At 37.8% G+C, this 17,354-nt stretch overlaps 1 protein-coding gene across 5 annotated transcripts; it reads right to left on the reverse strand.

Annotated features, from left to right (window-relative positions):
• Nucleotides 1–187: 187 nt before the first annotated feature.
• SPART (spartin) lies at nucleotides 188–17,136 on the reverse strand. 5 transcript variants are annotated; one of them, XM_066176021.1, is made up of 10 exons: nucleotides 17,058–17,136; nucleotides 11,244–12,079; nucleotides 9,900–10,097; nucleotides 8,806–8,910; nucleotides 6,921–7,050; nucleotides 5,958–6,152; nucleotides 4,797–4,955; nucleotides 4,628–4,718; nucleotides 3,541–3,601; nucleotides 1,763–1,850 (listed from the first exon to the last, which is right to left on the reverse strand). In XM_066176021.1, the coding sequence occupies exons 2-9, from the start codon at nucleotides 12,075–12,077 to the stop codon at nucleotides 3,541–3,543; spliced, it is 1,773 nt and encodes a 590-aa protein (XP_066032118.1). In that variant the 5' UTR covers nucleotides 12,078–12,079; nucleotides 17,058–17,136; the 3' UTR covers nucleotides 1,763–1,850. The 5 variants fall into 5 exon arrangements, with proteins under 5 accessions (XP_066032114.1, XP_066032116.1, XP_066032115.1 ...); XM_066176017.1 differs by lacking the exon at nucleotides 3,541–3,601 and having other exon boundaries at nucleotides 188–1,850; XM_066176019.1 differs by lacking the exons at nucleotides 3,541–3,601; nucleotides 17,058–17,136 and adding an exon at nucleotides 16,817–16,849 and having other exon boundaries at nucleotides 188–1,850.
• Between the last annotated feature and the right edge of the window lie 218 nt (nucleotides 17,137–17,354).

Raw genomic sequence — 17,354 nt, forward strand, 5'->3', positions numbered from 1 at the left:
TGGCAGACTATAGTAACAGAAATTGTTGAAGTGTACTTTGGATGGAACCTTTTAGTTTGAAATATTTAAACTCTATAGTTGATGAGCTTGTTTATACTGTAGATATACCCTACTACTGCTATTTTATTACTTCTGAAGAAGTCCTAGTTTTTTTCCACTTATAGATACACATAGTAGCTTCATATCATTAGAAGGTCAAGCACAGATTTTTATCTTTATTTCCATGTATCAAAGTTACACTTCAAGTGGTTAGATCCTTTCTTTCACATTTCTCAGCTTAAGCACACACCTGCAATAGCTACCACAAAATATGCACCTATTACCATTCTAACATACTGTAGTTGTTACTGTATTTTTTCAATCTTCTACAAATATCATTTGCCAACAACAATTTATAGTTATTTTCTCCATCTGCATGAAATGGAGATAAGTTGTAAGTTGTTGGCATTCTGTCTGCTGCAGGTCCAGCCAATATCAGAATGTGCAACAGCTTTAAAACTCAATAGTAAAGTGTTAAATAATTAGCAGTGTCAAAGCATCTCAAGGATTTAACATCTTGAGTTATTTTACACTGTGCTACAAACAGGATGAGAAATCTACACAAAAATGTCTATTCTACACAACTCTTCATTTAAAGGGTTTGTTTTCATAGTCTTTTTAAACATTTCACACCATTGTGCAACTATGACTTTAATGGAATAAAGATGATGACTATTAGGACTATTTGTTCAAACATTAGGAATCTTCCATTAGGAGGTCATAATATATAATCTGATTCTTTCTGGATCAGCCAAAAGGTACAGAATGCATAGAATTTCCTAGTGCCCTCTAATATTTTCACAGAAAAATACTTTAATTTATGCAAAACCATACTTATCCTCTCTACATAAAAACCTGAATTTCAAAGAATCTTCCTATATTCCTTATGGAGTCAACTGGAAAATGCATTTTTTTAGATCTGTAAATACCCTCTTTTAGAAGAAATGCTTGGTATCTTTGGTTTACTTATATGCTGGATGAGGAAAAATAAAAGTCTGAAAGGGAATGACTACGTAATTACCTGAGGTTCATCTTTCATTTCTCCTAACATTTACTTTGGATAAGATCAGCTGTTTTGTAGGTGAAAAGAGAAATTCTCTACAAAACAATGAAACACAATGTTTTTTTAGTAGTGCATATTAAATAAGACAAGGCTTGATTAGTAAAACTAATTCTTAAGGATAGTCATAAAGCCAAAACTGGTAATTCTACTTGTTCCAGAATTAGTAATCCTACTTTTTCTGTATCACCACCTTCTTTATAAATATAAAGTGTTACAAAAATATTCATAATAGTATTTCTATATTAATCTATTATTCCATATATTATTTTGTAAAAGTGCTTAAAGAGGGAAGTATATGAACTGCAAACTCATATCCTTCCAGTTGCCTAAAGCCCTGATCCAGTTGTTTAAACCCTTGTTCAGTACAGAACAAGGAGATGACAACTTTCATTTTTCCTCCTACAAATACTCTTCCTACTTTTACATTTTCCTGTCAAACTAAGTAACAGTTGCTTGGAAAGTACAGTGTGACTTATGTTCAGTGTCAGATGAGCAATGTAGTTACTTCTAAATAGAAAGTTTAATCTCTAATGTAAGGCTTTGAGAAGTATTTAATTGCTTTCATTTTTTACCCTTCTTCTCATTATCCAATACTTTGTATTCATCTAGCACAGCATGGCCAGTTTCCTTTGCAGTTCTCTTTACAACAGATTTGATACCAATATTTTCAATGTTAAATGCTGTAACACCAACATTGATTGCAGAATTCACAGCGTTGTCTGTAGCATGGCCAGCATCCTCTCCATACCTAAGGGAAGAGAGCAGTTTTGTAGATTTGTATACTTAGTATTTTAGTCTTCATTGGAATTCTTTTGAGAGCAAAAATTCAGGCATTACCAAGAAAAAATAATAAGCACAGTGCCCAAATGTCTAAAGAATAAAATTAGAATTTATGAAGCCATTTGAAAAAAGGCTGCTCCTCATATCAGATCAATTGCTCTTTGAAAATACCAATATGCTTCTACTCTTTTTCTTCACGAACACTTCCAGTCTTTCTCCCTTTTTTCCCCCCTAATTTTGAAGAATAAAAAAATGTATCTATAGAATGATAAGAAGGGATGGGAGAGAAGTTTTGTGCAATAAGGTTCTTTTTCACCTTAGTTCTTAGGTAAAATTCCTACATCTTCTATACAGAAAGCCAACTGTACCCTGGGCTGCATCCAAAGCAGCATAGCCAGCAGGACGAGGAGGGGATTCTCTACTTTTCTCTTGTGAGACCTCCACCTGGAGTGCTGCATCATACAAAACTCCAAAAGGCTCAACAAAACTATCTTGAGGACACAATGAAAATTATGAAGAGATAAAAACCTTTGGTCTCTCCAACAGGCTGTGAGTACAGCTTCTTTATGCTTTAGTGGACAAGCTGGCAGTCTCAAACTAATGACTCAATCATGAACAGAGAGCACAATGAGAGGACAAGAGTACAGTGAAAGCAGTAACTCCCAACTGTTCTGGGTAGCCACATATTTCTTCAGAGAGCACTGCAGTCAGACAAACCAGGGCAAAGGGAAGTATTCCTGGCAGCATCAGAATCCCAGCAGTCAGCAGAGTTACATTTGCCCTGTGCTTATTATGACCAGAGATTCTTTGAGGACCTCAAGATAAGACTAGAGAGGAGCAAAAAATATCAAACAATCCAAAAATCTGTAATATATCAGTACAGCAGCCAGAGCATGTAGCTGGAACTATCAATGAGACCAAATTAAAAGAATGAGTTGTTTTTTTTTGTTTTGCCTTTAATTCTCTGATAGAGCAACAGCCTTGAATCATCAACATCAGATTTGCAGGTCAGAGAATTAATCTCACAGCAGAAGTATTTGATTAGTTTGTCAGTTTGATTAGTTTGATTAGTTTGTCAATTTGATTATTTTCACCTCAGGAACATCACAAGCCAGTATAGTATCAGTAAAATAAATAATCACATTTAAAGTAGGATTGTATGTTATCCACTACAGTAAGACTAACAACTTCTTAATGTCTGATAACTAATTTTTTAGTTTGCCTGCCTTAACTGCATAGTTTTAAACTTATATACACTGCATCTATTATACAGTTTTCTAAAAAAAAATAGTAGCACGGGACTTTGGCAGACATATTACTTCTGAGGCTACATTTTCCCCCCATTCCAATCAACATGCAAATGATGAGCATCTCTTTAAAATTCCATCCACAAGGGTATTGCAGCTAAGTTTTACCCTCTTTTTATTATTTAGAGACACTGATGGTGCTCCTTTAGCTTTGTTTCCATTAAGTGGAATTTAGCTCATTTGCTAGTATTTTAAGTGACAGACATCTTTGTCACTGAAATAAAAAACCAGCTTATAAAAGGGAGATTATATACAGTTTGAATATAAGGATAGATTTTAAAGATCACATATCAAATATTTTCAATTTCAAAAATTTAAATTTTCAATCAGTTAGCTACAACAGGTAGTTACTTATTGTTTTTCACTCTTAGTGTCTGTTGTCTGCTGATCTCCATATTTCCTATATTTGTATCTAAAACAAAAACATTAATATGAATTTATGTGAAAGGAGTACCAGTACAACTTCTTCTGACATTCCTACTGCAAACAAACATTAGCAAGAAACCGCAACTGACTAGAACTTTGCTATTTGGCCTCCTATTTGAAATGCATCACAACACAGCCCTGAATGCCAATCTGCTTAATACTGTATGCTGATGTTTATCTTGTTACCATTGGCTTGTAGTCTGTATGCACTCTCAGCAATCCTTTCAGTATCTCTTTTGCTACACTTATCACCGATCCCACTGAAACTGCTTGCTTCTGCTTACTCTTCACTTTCTATTAAATCTACTGCCCTTTCTGTGAGGGGTGCATTTCATCTTTCACAGTTATTTCAATATATTCCTTTATTCTCCACAGCATATTCCAGTACATGCATACAGCTTTCATCTTTCCATCAACTTAGTAACATCATCCAGCTTTCATCTTTCCATCAACTTAGTAACATCATCTTAATCCCAAATGTTATTGTCCTCTTCCCCCACTATCTTCTTCAAAGAACATCTGTATTCTGCAAGCCAAGGCTGTTCTATTATTGCTATATATGCCTTAGATTTCCTTACAAAATTTTCTCTTTTTTTGTACTGCCTTGCTTTAGCCAAACCAGCTGATAGATGAGGTTTTTTTTTCCCAAATTTAGCTAAGTTTGCATAAATTCAGGATTAGAGCTGAGAAGTTTAAACCAGAATTTTTCTTCATAATGATATACCATAGAGCAAAGATATAAATCTGAACATCATTTGTAACACAGCCTGAAACTGTTATACTTCTACTAAGAACTAAAAAAATACTTCCTACAATCATTTACTCATTTCAGATTTTTGCATACAGGAGATGCTCATTACTGTGCACTTACCACCTTATCACGTGCTACATAATTACAGCAAAGGAGGCATTTCTGTTAGCTTCCCTGCACTTTCATAAAGATTTTTTGCCAGTATTCAGAGACAATAACAATGTGCTGTGGAAGATGAAAAGAATAAAAAACATAACTTACTTGTATTTGACTGTTTTTACAGTCTCAGTTGAAACACTTTTAGCAATGCACTTCGCTGCACTTTCTAAACCTTGCCACACTGTTGAAAACCCTGTAGAAACAATCAGCTTATTTGAGTTCATACTACTAAAAATATGCCATTTAAAAAAGTGCAGGGAATTTTTATTACCTTGAACTCCACTTGCTGCTACAACCAGAGCACCATCAAAAGTAGATTTGCCATCTTTATCTTTCTTTAGGGATTCTGGAACTAATTTGCTGCCGTGCTTCTTCACATGTGGAGCCAGCTCCTTTCCAACACAGCTCGCTATAGAACATACCCCTTCAACTACCATAAAACAATAGTACGCAGATTATTTAGTGAGAACATGGAACATCCTTCTTTAAAAATCTTTACTCATAATTAAGAGGAAGAAGCTTCACTGAAGTCTTAAGTGATGCTTCTATTCAAAAATACACTCATGTGAAAGACAGGCTTGAATGCACATGCAAGTGCCCAACTGATACAGAGCAACCTTGTTTTTCAGGTTCTATAGAACTCCAAATCCTAAGAAACAAGTAAGGTTGGCCTGGTGACTAAAAAGTGCCTTAAAAGACATACATACACATCTTATACTCAAATTTAAAGAAACTGTTTCCACTGCTTTGTTATCTCTAACTTGTAGATAGAGAACAAGCTGCTGCTTTCCTGACTTGACTTATGTAGAAGTCTTTCTAACAAGCATCCCAGCTCTTCAAAGTAGTTTTATAAGGTCAGCACAATTTACTTTTGAAATTGATGAGTCACTAGACGGTAAATAGAAAGATTATATGCAAATAAATAATAAAATGAAGTCACTGAGAGCTGTTAGGGTTGCCAGGCACCTCTGAATACCAGGCCATTTCTATTTTGATATTTATACATAGTCAGATAGACTTGTTTCAGGTGTGCATGTTTAAAAATACGCACACACACATTCTCTTGTGGTACTGTATGTTAGTAATCAGTGTGAGTAGAGCTTTTAAAAAACATGGTTATCATGGTTATCAATTTAAAAAAAAGAGAGACAACATTTTGAATTAACTGTCTAAAGCTTTCAAAAGCATGTCCAACTTAAGGCTATACAGACTATTCTTCTAGGAAAGAAAAGGATGCCTCAAGGCCAAGTAGTATGTGCTAGTCCTAAAGCAAGTCCCTTGCAGGAGATAACTAGGCACCAGCTACTGATCTCTGAATTTTATCACGTCAGTACCTCCTCTAGTTTACCGGCTAGAGAAACCAGCTGGCATTTTATGAAGTTTTTATTGTTTAAGGCAAAAATATTATATTCTATGAGATGGAAATTTTTACCTAAGAATTGGCTGACTTTCACAGCTCCTCCAGTAGCCTGTTTTGCTACATGCAGTCCCTTTGCCACAGCTGGGTTGACTTCCACAGGCTTTTCTTCTGGTTGCATGTGCTCTCGCAGTTTAGAGGCTCCTTTGTGAATGGCTTTACCCGTGTATTCTGCTCCTTTCATTAGGCCCCAGCTTACCCAAGATGCACCTTCAAGGCAAAACTTGTTTTTCAGTTTTACAGACTGTGATTACTTCAGCTATCCCTCCTCTGCAAAAAATGTTTAGAAGCATTCCTGATTACAGCCTGCAATTATATTCTCCCGTGAATGGGGCAGCACAGAAGTCCTGCAATAATTCCTGCACCTACACCACCAGTTTTTACATTCATTTTATTTAAGTTTAATACAGCCAGCCCACATCCAAATGTCAGCCTAATACAGATACTCAGTTTTTTAATGGATATGCAAGCACCAGCTGAGTCAGAAGGGACAGAACTGCACATCTCAATGCTATTAACACTCGGGAAAACATACAAACTCAACCCTCTAGCCCCCCCTTGCAGATTCATATTTATTACAATCAGCTGGTGGTCATTACTACATTCCAAAGCTTCTCAGAGGAAAAAAAAACACATGTTTATCTGCAGAAATCACAACAGATGCCTGCTGTAATATGTGTTCATAGAGGGGTAAAATTGTTCTGTCACAGTGGTTTGAGTCCCAGCAGGTGATATTCTAACAGAGTCATATGAGGAGCCAAATTTCTTTGCAAAGAACAAACTGTTGGCAATGGATTTATATTCTGCATGGTTTTTATAAAGCTCATCAAGGTATCCTTTAGAGGATCAACACTGGAACTAGTGAACAACTACTGATCACTCAGCTTCTATCAGCACCCATGCATTTAAATGAAAATACTATTTAAATGTCACTCACATTGGTTTCTATTCAACACAGTCCCCTTATTACAGCTGTACCTGACAAGATTCCATGGGCAACTTTCTCACTCCATTCTGGTAACTCTTTCTGATCTTCAGCTTCTTCAGGTTGTGGCTGGATATGTATAGTCTGAGGCAAGTGAACTGCATCACTAGAGGCTTCAGCAGGCTGACAAGTGAAAGCAAACATCTGAGCATCTACTTCGTGACATATCAGTATTTCTGGTTTAGATCATACATATCCATTATCCAAACAAACATACACATCCAAATAATACTAAAGTATTGCATGCCATGGGTAAGTGTGCAGAAACTCAAGCTAAATTTAACACTCAATTACTTTTTCCACAGAAATCCAAAAAAACTTATCAGACAGGTCAGCTTTTTTGTACTCTTTTTTCATCCAGCTACAATGAAAAGATTTGCTTGCCAATGCACCCATATGGCCAAACAGCTAAGCAGGGAAAATTTACACTACTAGTTCACCAGCAAAACAGATAAGAGACTGTCCATCTCTCATTTTTATCTTCTCAGACAAAAGTCAACTCTATTGTTATTCAGGATGGGAACTGCAGTCTTTGGTTAGAGAACACAGCTGCACTGAAGGAATGCAGCTGTTGAGGTTGTTTTGTTCCTCATCCTGGCCTCACAAATTCAAAAATAAAGGAGATTATTCACGCTTTGTGCTGTTGCTGCTTTTTCAAACTGGCACAGCCAAGGAAAACATCAAACTGTGCACAATACTGACCCCTATTTAAAGCTGGGTGGACAGATTCTGTTACTTCATGTCAAATGATTTCTGGAGTAGATGTTAATCATTCAAACACAGCAACCACTACCACAGGCTGCTTAGCACTTCTAAAATGTGTGACACGATGTATAATTGAACTTTAATTACAGAAACCTAAAAAAATTGTAATAGGTTTAAGTTTGTGTTAAGAAAACTTTTCCAATATAAAAGTAAATAAACCCCCCTAATATTTCAAAAATTGAACACACTGCTAGTTATTGACAGAAAGAAAAAAACATTTTTGTTTAGCCTAGAAGAGTCTAAATGAAAGTATTTATAGATTAAACCCATAGGCAGATCAGAATACACAATACAGAACAGTATTTGCTATTACAGGGAATTCTGAAATTCCCCTGAAATATTTACTGGATAGAAAAGCAAGCTTTGCATACAGCTGAATGTTGTAGTAAAACCAGCATTAACAGGAAAGAGTAGAGTAAATCTTAGGAGGTTGCTACCCAGAAGGTTAACAATGTATCACTGATATGTGCTACATCATCATTTACTGCTTGACAGAAATATGAAATCTGTGTTCAAGAAATGTCTTCAGCATGTGACCAAAACACTCTGAGGGCTGGGCAGGGGAAATTACTTCAATAAACAGATAAAGGTAAAAAACAAACAAACAAACAAAAACTATTAAAAAACTCAAACTATGTTCCAGATGTAATTTAATTATGCCACAGGTTGGGTCACTATATAGAAAACCAGTCAACAAGACTTCTAAGATCTACACTAAGGAGCAAAAATGGATCTCTAAGAAGACAGGGGACTCAGTACTGTAATTATATTAAACATAATTAGTCAATTAGATCCTCATGATTACTATGTAAAACAGACACTTTAAATGGCCATTAGACTAGGCTTTGGCATACTTGTACTATATCACATTTTTTAAAACTTCAGAAATATGCTGATTTGAAAAATGTGGCAGGCTGCTGTAACTGAATTGGTGTTTGACAAGAAACCAAACAACAACAACAACACAAAAAAGCCACCCAACAAAAAAATAACTACAGGACACAGCATACACAGCTGCTGTCAATCAAATCAGCAGTTCTAACATGCATTTCTGTGACTTTTTTTTTTTTTTTTTTTTTTAACTATAGGACTTTGGAATGTCCTGGGATTTACCTGGACTTTGTGGCCAGACCTCTGTTTAAATTTATCTTCAAAATGTGCTCTCTTAGTTGCTGGGAGCTGTGAAGGTAACCCTACTCTGTCATGGGATCCTGGCACCTGCGACATCGTATCAGGGAACATTAACAAAAACACAAAGTTTTAGGGAAATAAGGAACTATTAATAAGATACCAAATTTGAACTACTTCTACGCAGGAAAAATGACAGAATTTTATCCAGTAAGTCAATATCCCACAATTCTGTAGTACTTTCCCCTTTTAAGTAAAAATTAGTGGCCTCCTGTACTAGTGAAATTCCCTGCAGAATTCACAAGGATTTACACTGTAACAGAATTCCACCCTCATTGGATGTTCCAAACTGGTCCTCCATCATCACTGCGTTCAAATTTTGGTGATTTAACAAAATTTTTCCATGAAAAGATGCTAAAATCTTTTAAGTAGTTATTGTTTACTGCTCTTCCTGAAATGATGCTCCATGGCTCTTACAGCAGTATTTTCCACTATGCTACAAATCACTGAATCTTACTGCACATTTGTTAGACTACAGAGGTTTTTTTTTTGTTTTCTCCACATGTCCACATCTTACTGCAATAAGGCACCAGATTTTTCTACTTTGAGATCTGGAAGGCAGATTTTTGAGGTACTTACTATTTTGATAGATCTTCTCTGAGGCAGCTTAACATTTTTGAACAGTAAACACATTTGGGCACAATATTCCAAGAATAGTATCACCAAAACTACACAAAGAGTTGCATGCATATACACATAAGAAAAAGCATGCTTTCTCCTGAACACATAATTTCGAGTCCTATATTCTTTTTCAGAAAAATAGAGAAAATATAAAAACTGGTCTCAAATTCCACTCTGCTTAAATTTAGTATTTTAAAATTTCTGTTGCCTCATTTCATAGGACCTACCGTTTCACTACAGAGCTGCTTTATTACAGCTCCTTTTTCTATTTCTCACAGATCAGTTTACTAACCAAAACAAAACATCTGTCTTTTTACACAACTAAATGCAAATGTGAGAATGTATTGATGATTTACACCTTTCCTTATTGGTTTATAAGAGACTGCCCAGAAATTTACCTGGATACGTAGGTCAGACATTTGTTTCAAGAGATCCTCAAAGAGCTCTCTGTCAGTTGCTGGAAGTTCTGAAGACAGCACTACTCCCACATAGGACCCTGGTATCTGGGACATTGTGTCAGGGAACATGTAGACTCCAGTATTGCAGCACAGAACAGGAGACTGGGTACACATCAGAGGATACAACCAGTCACAAACCTAGGAAGAACAAGTACATAGATTCAAAGGATACTTTTAAAAAGAAAGATAGGCAGAACATACTGATACACACCATAAACTTAATTTTCCATAAAGTTTCTAGTGAAACCTTATAGTGAAAGGTTCCCTGCTGATGGCAGCAGGGTTGGAATTAAATTATCTTTATGGTCCTTTCCAACTCGAACTGTTTTATGATTCTGTGATGAAAAATAAAAAGCCTTATACCATCTTGAAAGAAAAACAATCCCCGTGATTGAAAAAAAAGTGATTCTGGAACTATCACTCTTGATTAGTTCTGACAGTCTAATACAGAGAAAATCCTAATTTTCACAGGATTAGAATTCAGGCTGGTACCCTATTAACTGAGGTCTCATCTTGAGGCCCAGATGAAAGGAACTGTCAAACAAGGATTCACAGCACCTGTACCATTCTGGAGATCTCAGGACAGGTTTATATGACAGAACAAATAGAAATGCATGGCTGTCACTGGCCTACAATTGAAGACTGCTAACATGGGTGGAGCTGAACCAGCAGACCCAAAAGCAGGATCCAACCGAACCCAAACCACCCAATCCTAGCAGCAACAAGGAGATCCACATTCAGACTCCAGATCAGAATCACAATGTTCATTACAGAACATGCCCACATGAAACACCGAAGGACTGAAAAAGTACAAATAATGCATCTTCTTTTATTTGTAGTTCTGAGTCTGGATTAACATGGACCCTCAAATTCAAATTACCAATTGTCATAACTGCAATACCTTATCACTAATTGAGAATGAAGTGGGTAGCACCCAACCCCATTCTATCTTGATTTGTTACAACAGGTGAACCAAAATGTCTTTTCTACGTAACAAAAGAAGTCAATGTTATAAAATGGAAAGACATGTTAAGTCAAGTCCTTTACATACTGGAATTCACTGGAACAGTGAGCATTTGACCTCGGGAAGACAGAGAGGGGCTTTTCAGAGAGTCGTAAAAGTGTGTAATTGCAGAAAACCATTTCTGCAACACCCATAACATCCTTCATATTATCACAGGGATATTTAGGCTCAGAAGAGCAAGAACCTAAGAAGGTTGCCTGTTATAGCTTTGTAACAGTTCTTGAAATTTTAATTAAAGGAGAAAATTATTTTCCTGTTACCTGAAGAAATGCTGGTGGACGATCCCGAGCAGCTTCACTATCTGTATCCAAGAACTTCACAATGCGCAGATATCCAGGATATGAAGGAGCACTAACCTGCCCATCAGGAGTCACAAAAAATATCTGTACTCCTTGGGGAATCAAGATCAGCTCATCTGCATCCACTCCCAGGTTTTCCAGGGGAGGTGGCTGAGTACATTTGTTGTTGTAGTAGTCCTCACTGACAGTAGAAAACTCCCCAGAGTCTGTGCCATAGGACACAGTAAAGTGGCCATTGGTAGCTTGAGGAGTATAGGCAGGAGGTGCTTCATTTGGCAGACAAAGAGGCTTTGCAGCTGATGGGCTCATAGCTGGAATTTGCCCCTGACTCACAGCTGCAACACTTCCATCTGCTGCAGGCAGCTGACTTGGTACAGACAGAGAATTAGGAGGAGGGGGTCTTTCTGGCTTTTCTTTGGAAGGAATGGAGGGGTATAACTTGGGCACCCCAGGAGGGGTATCCATCACAGCAGGAGATGCTTGTCCCGGTGGGGTGTTTTGCTCCAGACTGCCGAGTCGAGCACGAACATTTTGCAGGGTCTCCCTCATCTTTTGCTGCATTTGCCTGGCTGACTCCCACTGGGACCCTACACACGCGGGACCCTCTGATGGGATGCTAACTCCCCGGAGCAAGTGGCCAAGCCCTTGCTCATAGTAACTTCTTGCCTCTTCCTTCTGACCCAATTCATCTGTATTCAGTCCTTTATTGATAAAAAAGAAGGCTTTCCTGTACTCTTCATTAATGGCTTTAACATTTGCATCTTCTCGAGTAACCGGATCCTGCAGTTGTTCCATTACTGCAAATTTAAATAAAAATCAATATGAATATACAGAGAGAAAGCCAAACAATGTTTACCTTAGAATAAAATATCTTCTTAATGATGACCCTACTGCATGTAATAGCAGAAATTTATCTAGTTGCTTGGAACAGTGTCTGATATGTTATGGTTATCTCCTAATAACATTCAGATTCAGCTGACATGTCTCCAAGACAGCAAGAAATCTATAACAATCAAATCTAGTTACATCACAGATATTTATTTCTTAAAAGTTAAACATCAGAAGACCATGGACATGCCTGATACTAAATTTTTCATCTTCAAGATCAGTAGCAAACAAGAGGAATAAACAAATAACTTTAAAAAATCTAACTTTTCCAAAAACATCTCTAAGGTACTAAAAAATTCAGTTACCATTTTGTCTATTTAAATAAAGGCTGAACTTACAAACAGTACATTTCTATTTGAATAATTTAAGAGAAAACACTCAACAGATTTTTAGATCTTGATCAACTAACATGAACACAGAGAACTATGAAATACTTAAAACAGTTAAAGCTGTGCTTTACAAAATAAAAACATGGAATTACTTATTTCCTTTACAGTGTTTATAGAGTGAGAAAAGGCAATTGGTGTTTTACACTCCTTGCTCCCCTGGTGACAAAAATTGAATGTATCAACATGTACAAAAGTTTGCAGGTTCTAGGTCTGTTTTGGAATGTATTCCTCAAACTGCCTCATTTACTTCAACTGAAGAGCAGAAAAGAAACCAGTAGGTTTATCTGAATTCAAAAATGTGTTAACTCATTGCTTTAGCTGTACACAGATTGTTGTTGGTCTTGGCCAAACACAGGAAATACAAATAATTAATTCAAATGAATTTTGGTTTGGTTTGTTTTTTGGGGTTTTTTTTGTGGGTTTTTTTTTCTGGCAGCCTTCAGAGGCATTGTTAATTCAGGAAAATCAGGCAATGATACTGGAAAAGAATAATGATTGTGGACAACAAAAATGGGATACGATATTAAACTAAAGAGCAGATATTTTCAAGCAAAACCATGATTCTCTGCTGTAAGGGAGATGAAAGAAAGGAGACATCTGTCAATGACAATGATATTAAGCCACAGAAAACACGGGGGTAAGTCAAAGCCAAAGTGCAAAAAAAAAAAAACAAACTTCCATTATATGAGCAGAAGCATTAACACCACCGTACAGGCCATGGGTGAGAATTCAGACACTGAGCCACACTCAAGGAAGCTGTGCCAGAAGAGGAAGAGGTGGGCAGGTTACTGATTTTTTCCCGATGAATCAATCCCTCTTCCCTAGAAAGGTGTAGGTTTGGCTTACCAAGGCAATACAACAAAGGCTAAGAGATTGGGTTAGTTTCTACAAATATAATGGATGAAAAGAAGAAAGTAAATCAGTAAAGAAAAAATAATCATTGGGAAAGAAAAAAGAATTTTGTAATAAAAACTGTAACAAAATCCTGAAATAGTACCCACGTTTAAGTTTACTTAATGTCTCTTCTTGTTTTAGACTATCAACAAACTAGAAAAAAATCTGGAAAATATCCTTCCTCTACTCCAACAAAAACAGAAACTTACGAAATGCAGGTCATGAAAAGATTTTAAAGAGGCAAAGAATGCTGTCTTCTACTCCCACACTCTTTATAATCAAAATGCAGACAGCATTTAGGTGACTGATGCATCTGCAGTCACACAAGAGAAGTGCCATGTAATCTGGGAGGCATCTGTTTTTCTGATACTACAGAATCCAATTTCACGTACAAGTCAAAATGTGTGCTGTCAGTACAATAACAGACACTCGGAATATAACAGGGGTGGCTTGAGAAGGCAGCCCAGTGGAGTGGGTCAGCAGCAACTAAAGCCACCAGGGTCACTGCCCATCATGTAGCAAATTTTGGGCCGGAGAAGATTTTTCTGATTGACTGCAGTCACTTGTTGCCAAGAGGTGCAGCATCTTTAAGCTAAAGAACAACACTGGCATAAGTGTATATTTACTAATCACCAAGGACATCACCTTTAGAAGTTAAAAGTATGCTCCTGACCAGCACAACAGCAAACAATTAAGAGTAAAAGCAACTGGAAAGAACTCCTTGTAAAGTTGTGAATATAGCTGGATCCGTACAGCCAAAAACACCTGGTGACAGCCAAACAACATCACTGTGTGTCAGCACTTGTATTTACTATTGAAAAATCCACTTTTCCTTTTAAGTAAAGTATGAAGATGAAAACAGTTTAACAGCAAAGACCTCTGATTTGAGAATTTTAAGTTCTTAAAACACAGAAAATGTTTTGAAGACTGAGAAGGACAGACAGGTTTAATCTATCATCACCATTTACTTCTCTATTGAGCAAAGTGTACTGGTTTGAGATTTTTAGTGCCTATATGCCCAAGCCCGTATAAAGTCCTTTCTCAAGGCTTGAAGTAAATAATTTATTTGTGTGAACACAACTGCAGTACAATAGCTCCCTTTGCCCCATGTTTATTGATTTGGTTTTTCTCTGGGTGAGGCTAAATGCAAAGATACCTTTACAGATTTCAAATAATTCTTTTGCTAGTGATTATTAGCATATAACAAGTATGAAGTAAAATGCCAACTACATTTCAACTTAATATTTAATTGATTTACTCTTCACGGTATAGTTCTCATACTGACAGCAGCACTGTTCTTGCTAAAGCTGTCTTTATTGCACTAGAAAAGGTCTGTAAGGAAATGGAGATGTCAGCACCATCAGTGTCTACACAGCACAGCAGAGCTACAAAAGCTGGCTCAGGAACTCTGATTGTCTGAAACATCCCAAGTTTGCAGTACATGCGGAGTGTAGTTACCTCCAAATAATGCATTTGGTTGGCAGAGCACTTGGAAATAGAGGAAAGACTTCACAGTAGATTTCAAGCTAAACATGTGATAACTAAAAATCAGCCCAAAGAACTGAATTTCACTCTTTCTTAGTAATTGACTAAAACTAGTACAAAAGAACGGATGGTATTAAATAAGCTTATCCAATGGCTCCCTCACAACGCAAGAAAAAATTTCTCTGAAAGAGAACATTTAAATAGCAATCTGATCATATCGAAAGAATAGCCTCGTTCACTATTATTTTCAGTGTACCATCTTAACATGGCATTTAAGTGTCCTGCATGTTTTAACATTTATCTGTAATCCACTTCTGTACAATGCTGAATCTTATTTCCTCTGTTTTAAAGCTGTAATGAATGGAAAAAGTGTATTACTGAATATTGAGAGCACTGCAAGCCCATCTTTGATCCTATGGCCTGTTCAGATCAGCCCAGATCTGTACCGTTTAGCCTTAATTAAGATTTAGAAGAACTTGTCTCAGAGAAAGCCAGTCCAAAACTGAGATAAGAGCTAAAGGGCACTGTAGATAATCACAGATCAATCCAGCACTTCAGCCCTTTTTCTTTTATCAGTCCAGATATACTCTGTGGTTTTAAGTGACTTGACCAAGGGAGGCTACAGAGCAACAATGAAATAAATGTGAGTTTAGTTTGAAATTGTAAGCTAACATCAAACGCATCCTTCCTCTGAAGCAGCAAAGCCCATTTCATTAAAAAGTAATGTATATTAACAAAAATACAGGTCAATGGTGGATCTCACTGCTAGGCTGTAAACCTGAAGTCTCAGGCTTATTAAGAAGATTAAACAGCTTGACTGACAGAGGTAGGATATACTTGCCAACTCAGTATTTTTGAAGGAGAGTAGGGGAGGAAAATGCAAAACAAATTATAAACACCACCCCCCCCCAACTAAAACACCCTTAATCCAAGACTTTTTCTTATTTGTCAACTGTTTTTCTATCAGCCATCAGTTAAGAAGTGCCAAGCAAACACAACTGTTTAAGCCTTATTTCTGTATGAAAAGAGCAAGTAAGCAACTATTAGTAACTTTAAAGAATTAAATGGTATCTAGAATATAAACTAATACAAGCCATATACTAGCTAATAGATTTACCTTTTTATGCTTTTATCTTACTTAAATTACTTTGTTTAAAGAAGCCTTTACATTTTTCATGAAGTGGTGGCCTACTCCTAGATTTAAGGCAAAGAAAAAAAATTGTCAGGCTAGATAATATCACAGAATAGACAACAGAAAGAGTTAGTGATATTAAAGTAATTCTTACTCTCAAAATTACCAAATACTTCATTAACTGCCATTCTCTGACATTTCAACCTACACCTTCTTCTCACGCTGGTATCCGAGCACCTACATTCACTCAGCCAGCACGTCTAATTTTCCTCATCTACCGCTGTTTTAAGATTACTTCTGTCTAAATAAAGAGCTTCCTTCTTGACTCCTTGGTCTGCACCTCCATCACATGCTGTCACCACAGAGCTTTTATGCCCCGGGTGCCTACTTGTGCCTTCTCTAGAAGAGAAAGCAGAAACCAGCAGGGCAGATAATGCCTTCCCATCTCGCAGCTGCGCTGCCCGGCGCTGACGCTCCTCGCAGCACCGAAGTACAAAGACATTGTACTGCCATTCCAAAGTATTGCAAGATCATCATGGAAAATTCAGTGTTATGTAAGACTGCTACTATTTCATCAGCTGCGAGTGCCTGCCGGTTTCTGATCACTACCGGCGTTCTACCAGGTTCAAGAAACTCAAAACAGTCCGACACGAATCCTTTAAAAACAAAACAGCACAAAATAAAAGGAGCAGTTTCCCGTAGTATTCTGACAAATAACTTCTCAAGACAGTCGGTACATTATTTACCATCAGGGTTACTTCAACCTGCCCAGGTCACGGCCCTCCCGCCGCTCCCACCCACCACCTGCCCGCGGGGGCTCTCCGGCGACAGCGCGGCCGCACCGCGGGGTATCACGGCGGCCGCCCGGCCTCGGCCCGCTCCGCTGCCTCCCGCGGCCTCCCCCTGCCCGCCCCGCTACAACCAGCGGCCCCGGCTCCGCAGGGAGCCCCGGCAGCCCGGCAGGGCCCGACCCCACAGCCGCCTCACCGATCCGAGCGCCGCCGCCGCCGCGCTGAGCCCAGCCCAGCCCAGCCCCGCCTCCGGCCGGGTCAGGCGGCAGCGGGCGGGGCCCAAGGGTCGCGGCTCGGGCGTCACCGGCGGCGCGGCCTGAGCTCCCGGCCGGAGCTCTGTCATTAATAAATAACGCTGAGCTGTGCAGTTTGTCCTGGGTTTTGGTGGGGTTTGTTTGTTTTTTGTTTTGGTTTTTTGTTGTTGTTTCTTCTTTGTCTGTTTTCGTTTTGGAGGCTTGCTTGTTTGTTTTTTGTGAGTTGGATTTTTTGTTGT

The sequence above is a fragment of the Chamaea fasciata genome, unplaced genomic scaffold (assembly GCF_029207755.1).
Source record: "Chamaea fasciata isolate MVZ Bird 193981 ecotype frontalis unplaced genomic scaffold, bChaFas1.0.hap1 SCAF_2, whole genome shotgun sequence".
Lineage (NCBI taxonomy): Eukaryota > Metazoa > Chordata > Aves > Passeriformes > Sylviidae > Chamaea > Chamaea fasciata.

Excerpts from the sequence above, each read along its gene's own strand:
- SPART (XM_066176017.1), bottom strand. The coding sequence starts at position 12,077 with ATGGAACAACTGCAGGATCCGGTTACTCGAGAAGATGCAAATGTTAAA. Across the intron at positions 8,911-9,899 it reads TGTCTGACCTACGTATCCAG|GTGCCAGGATCCCATGACAG; the intron begins GTAAATTTCTGG and ends ACGATGTCGCAG. Across the intron at positions 7,051-8,805 it reads GGTCTGGCCACAAAGTCCAG|CCTGCTGAAGCCTCTAGTGA; the intron begins GTAAATCCCAGG and ends TTCACTTGTCAG.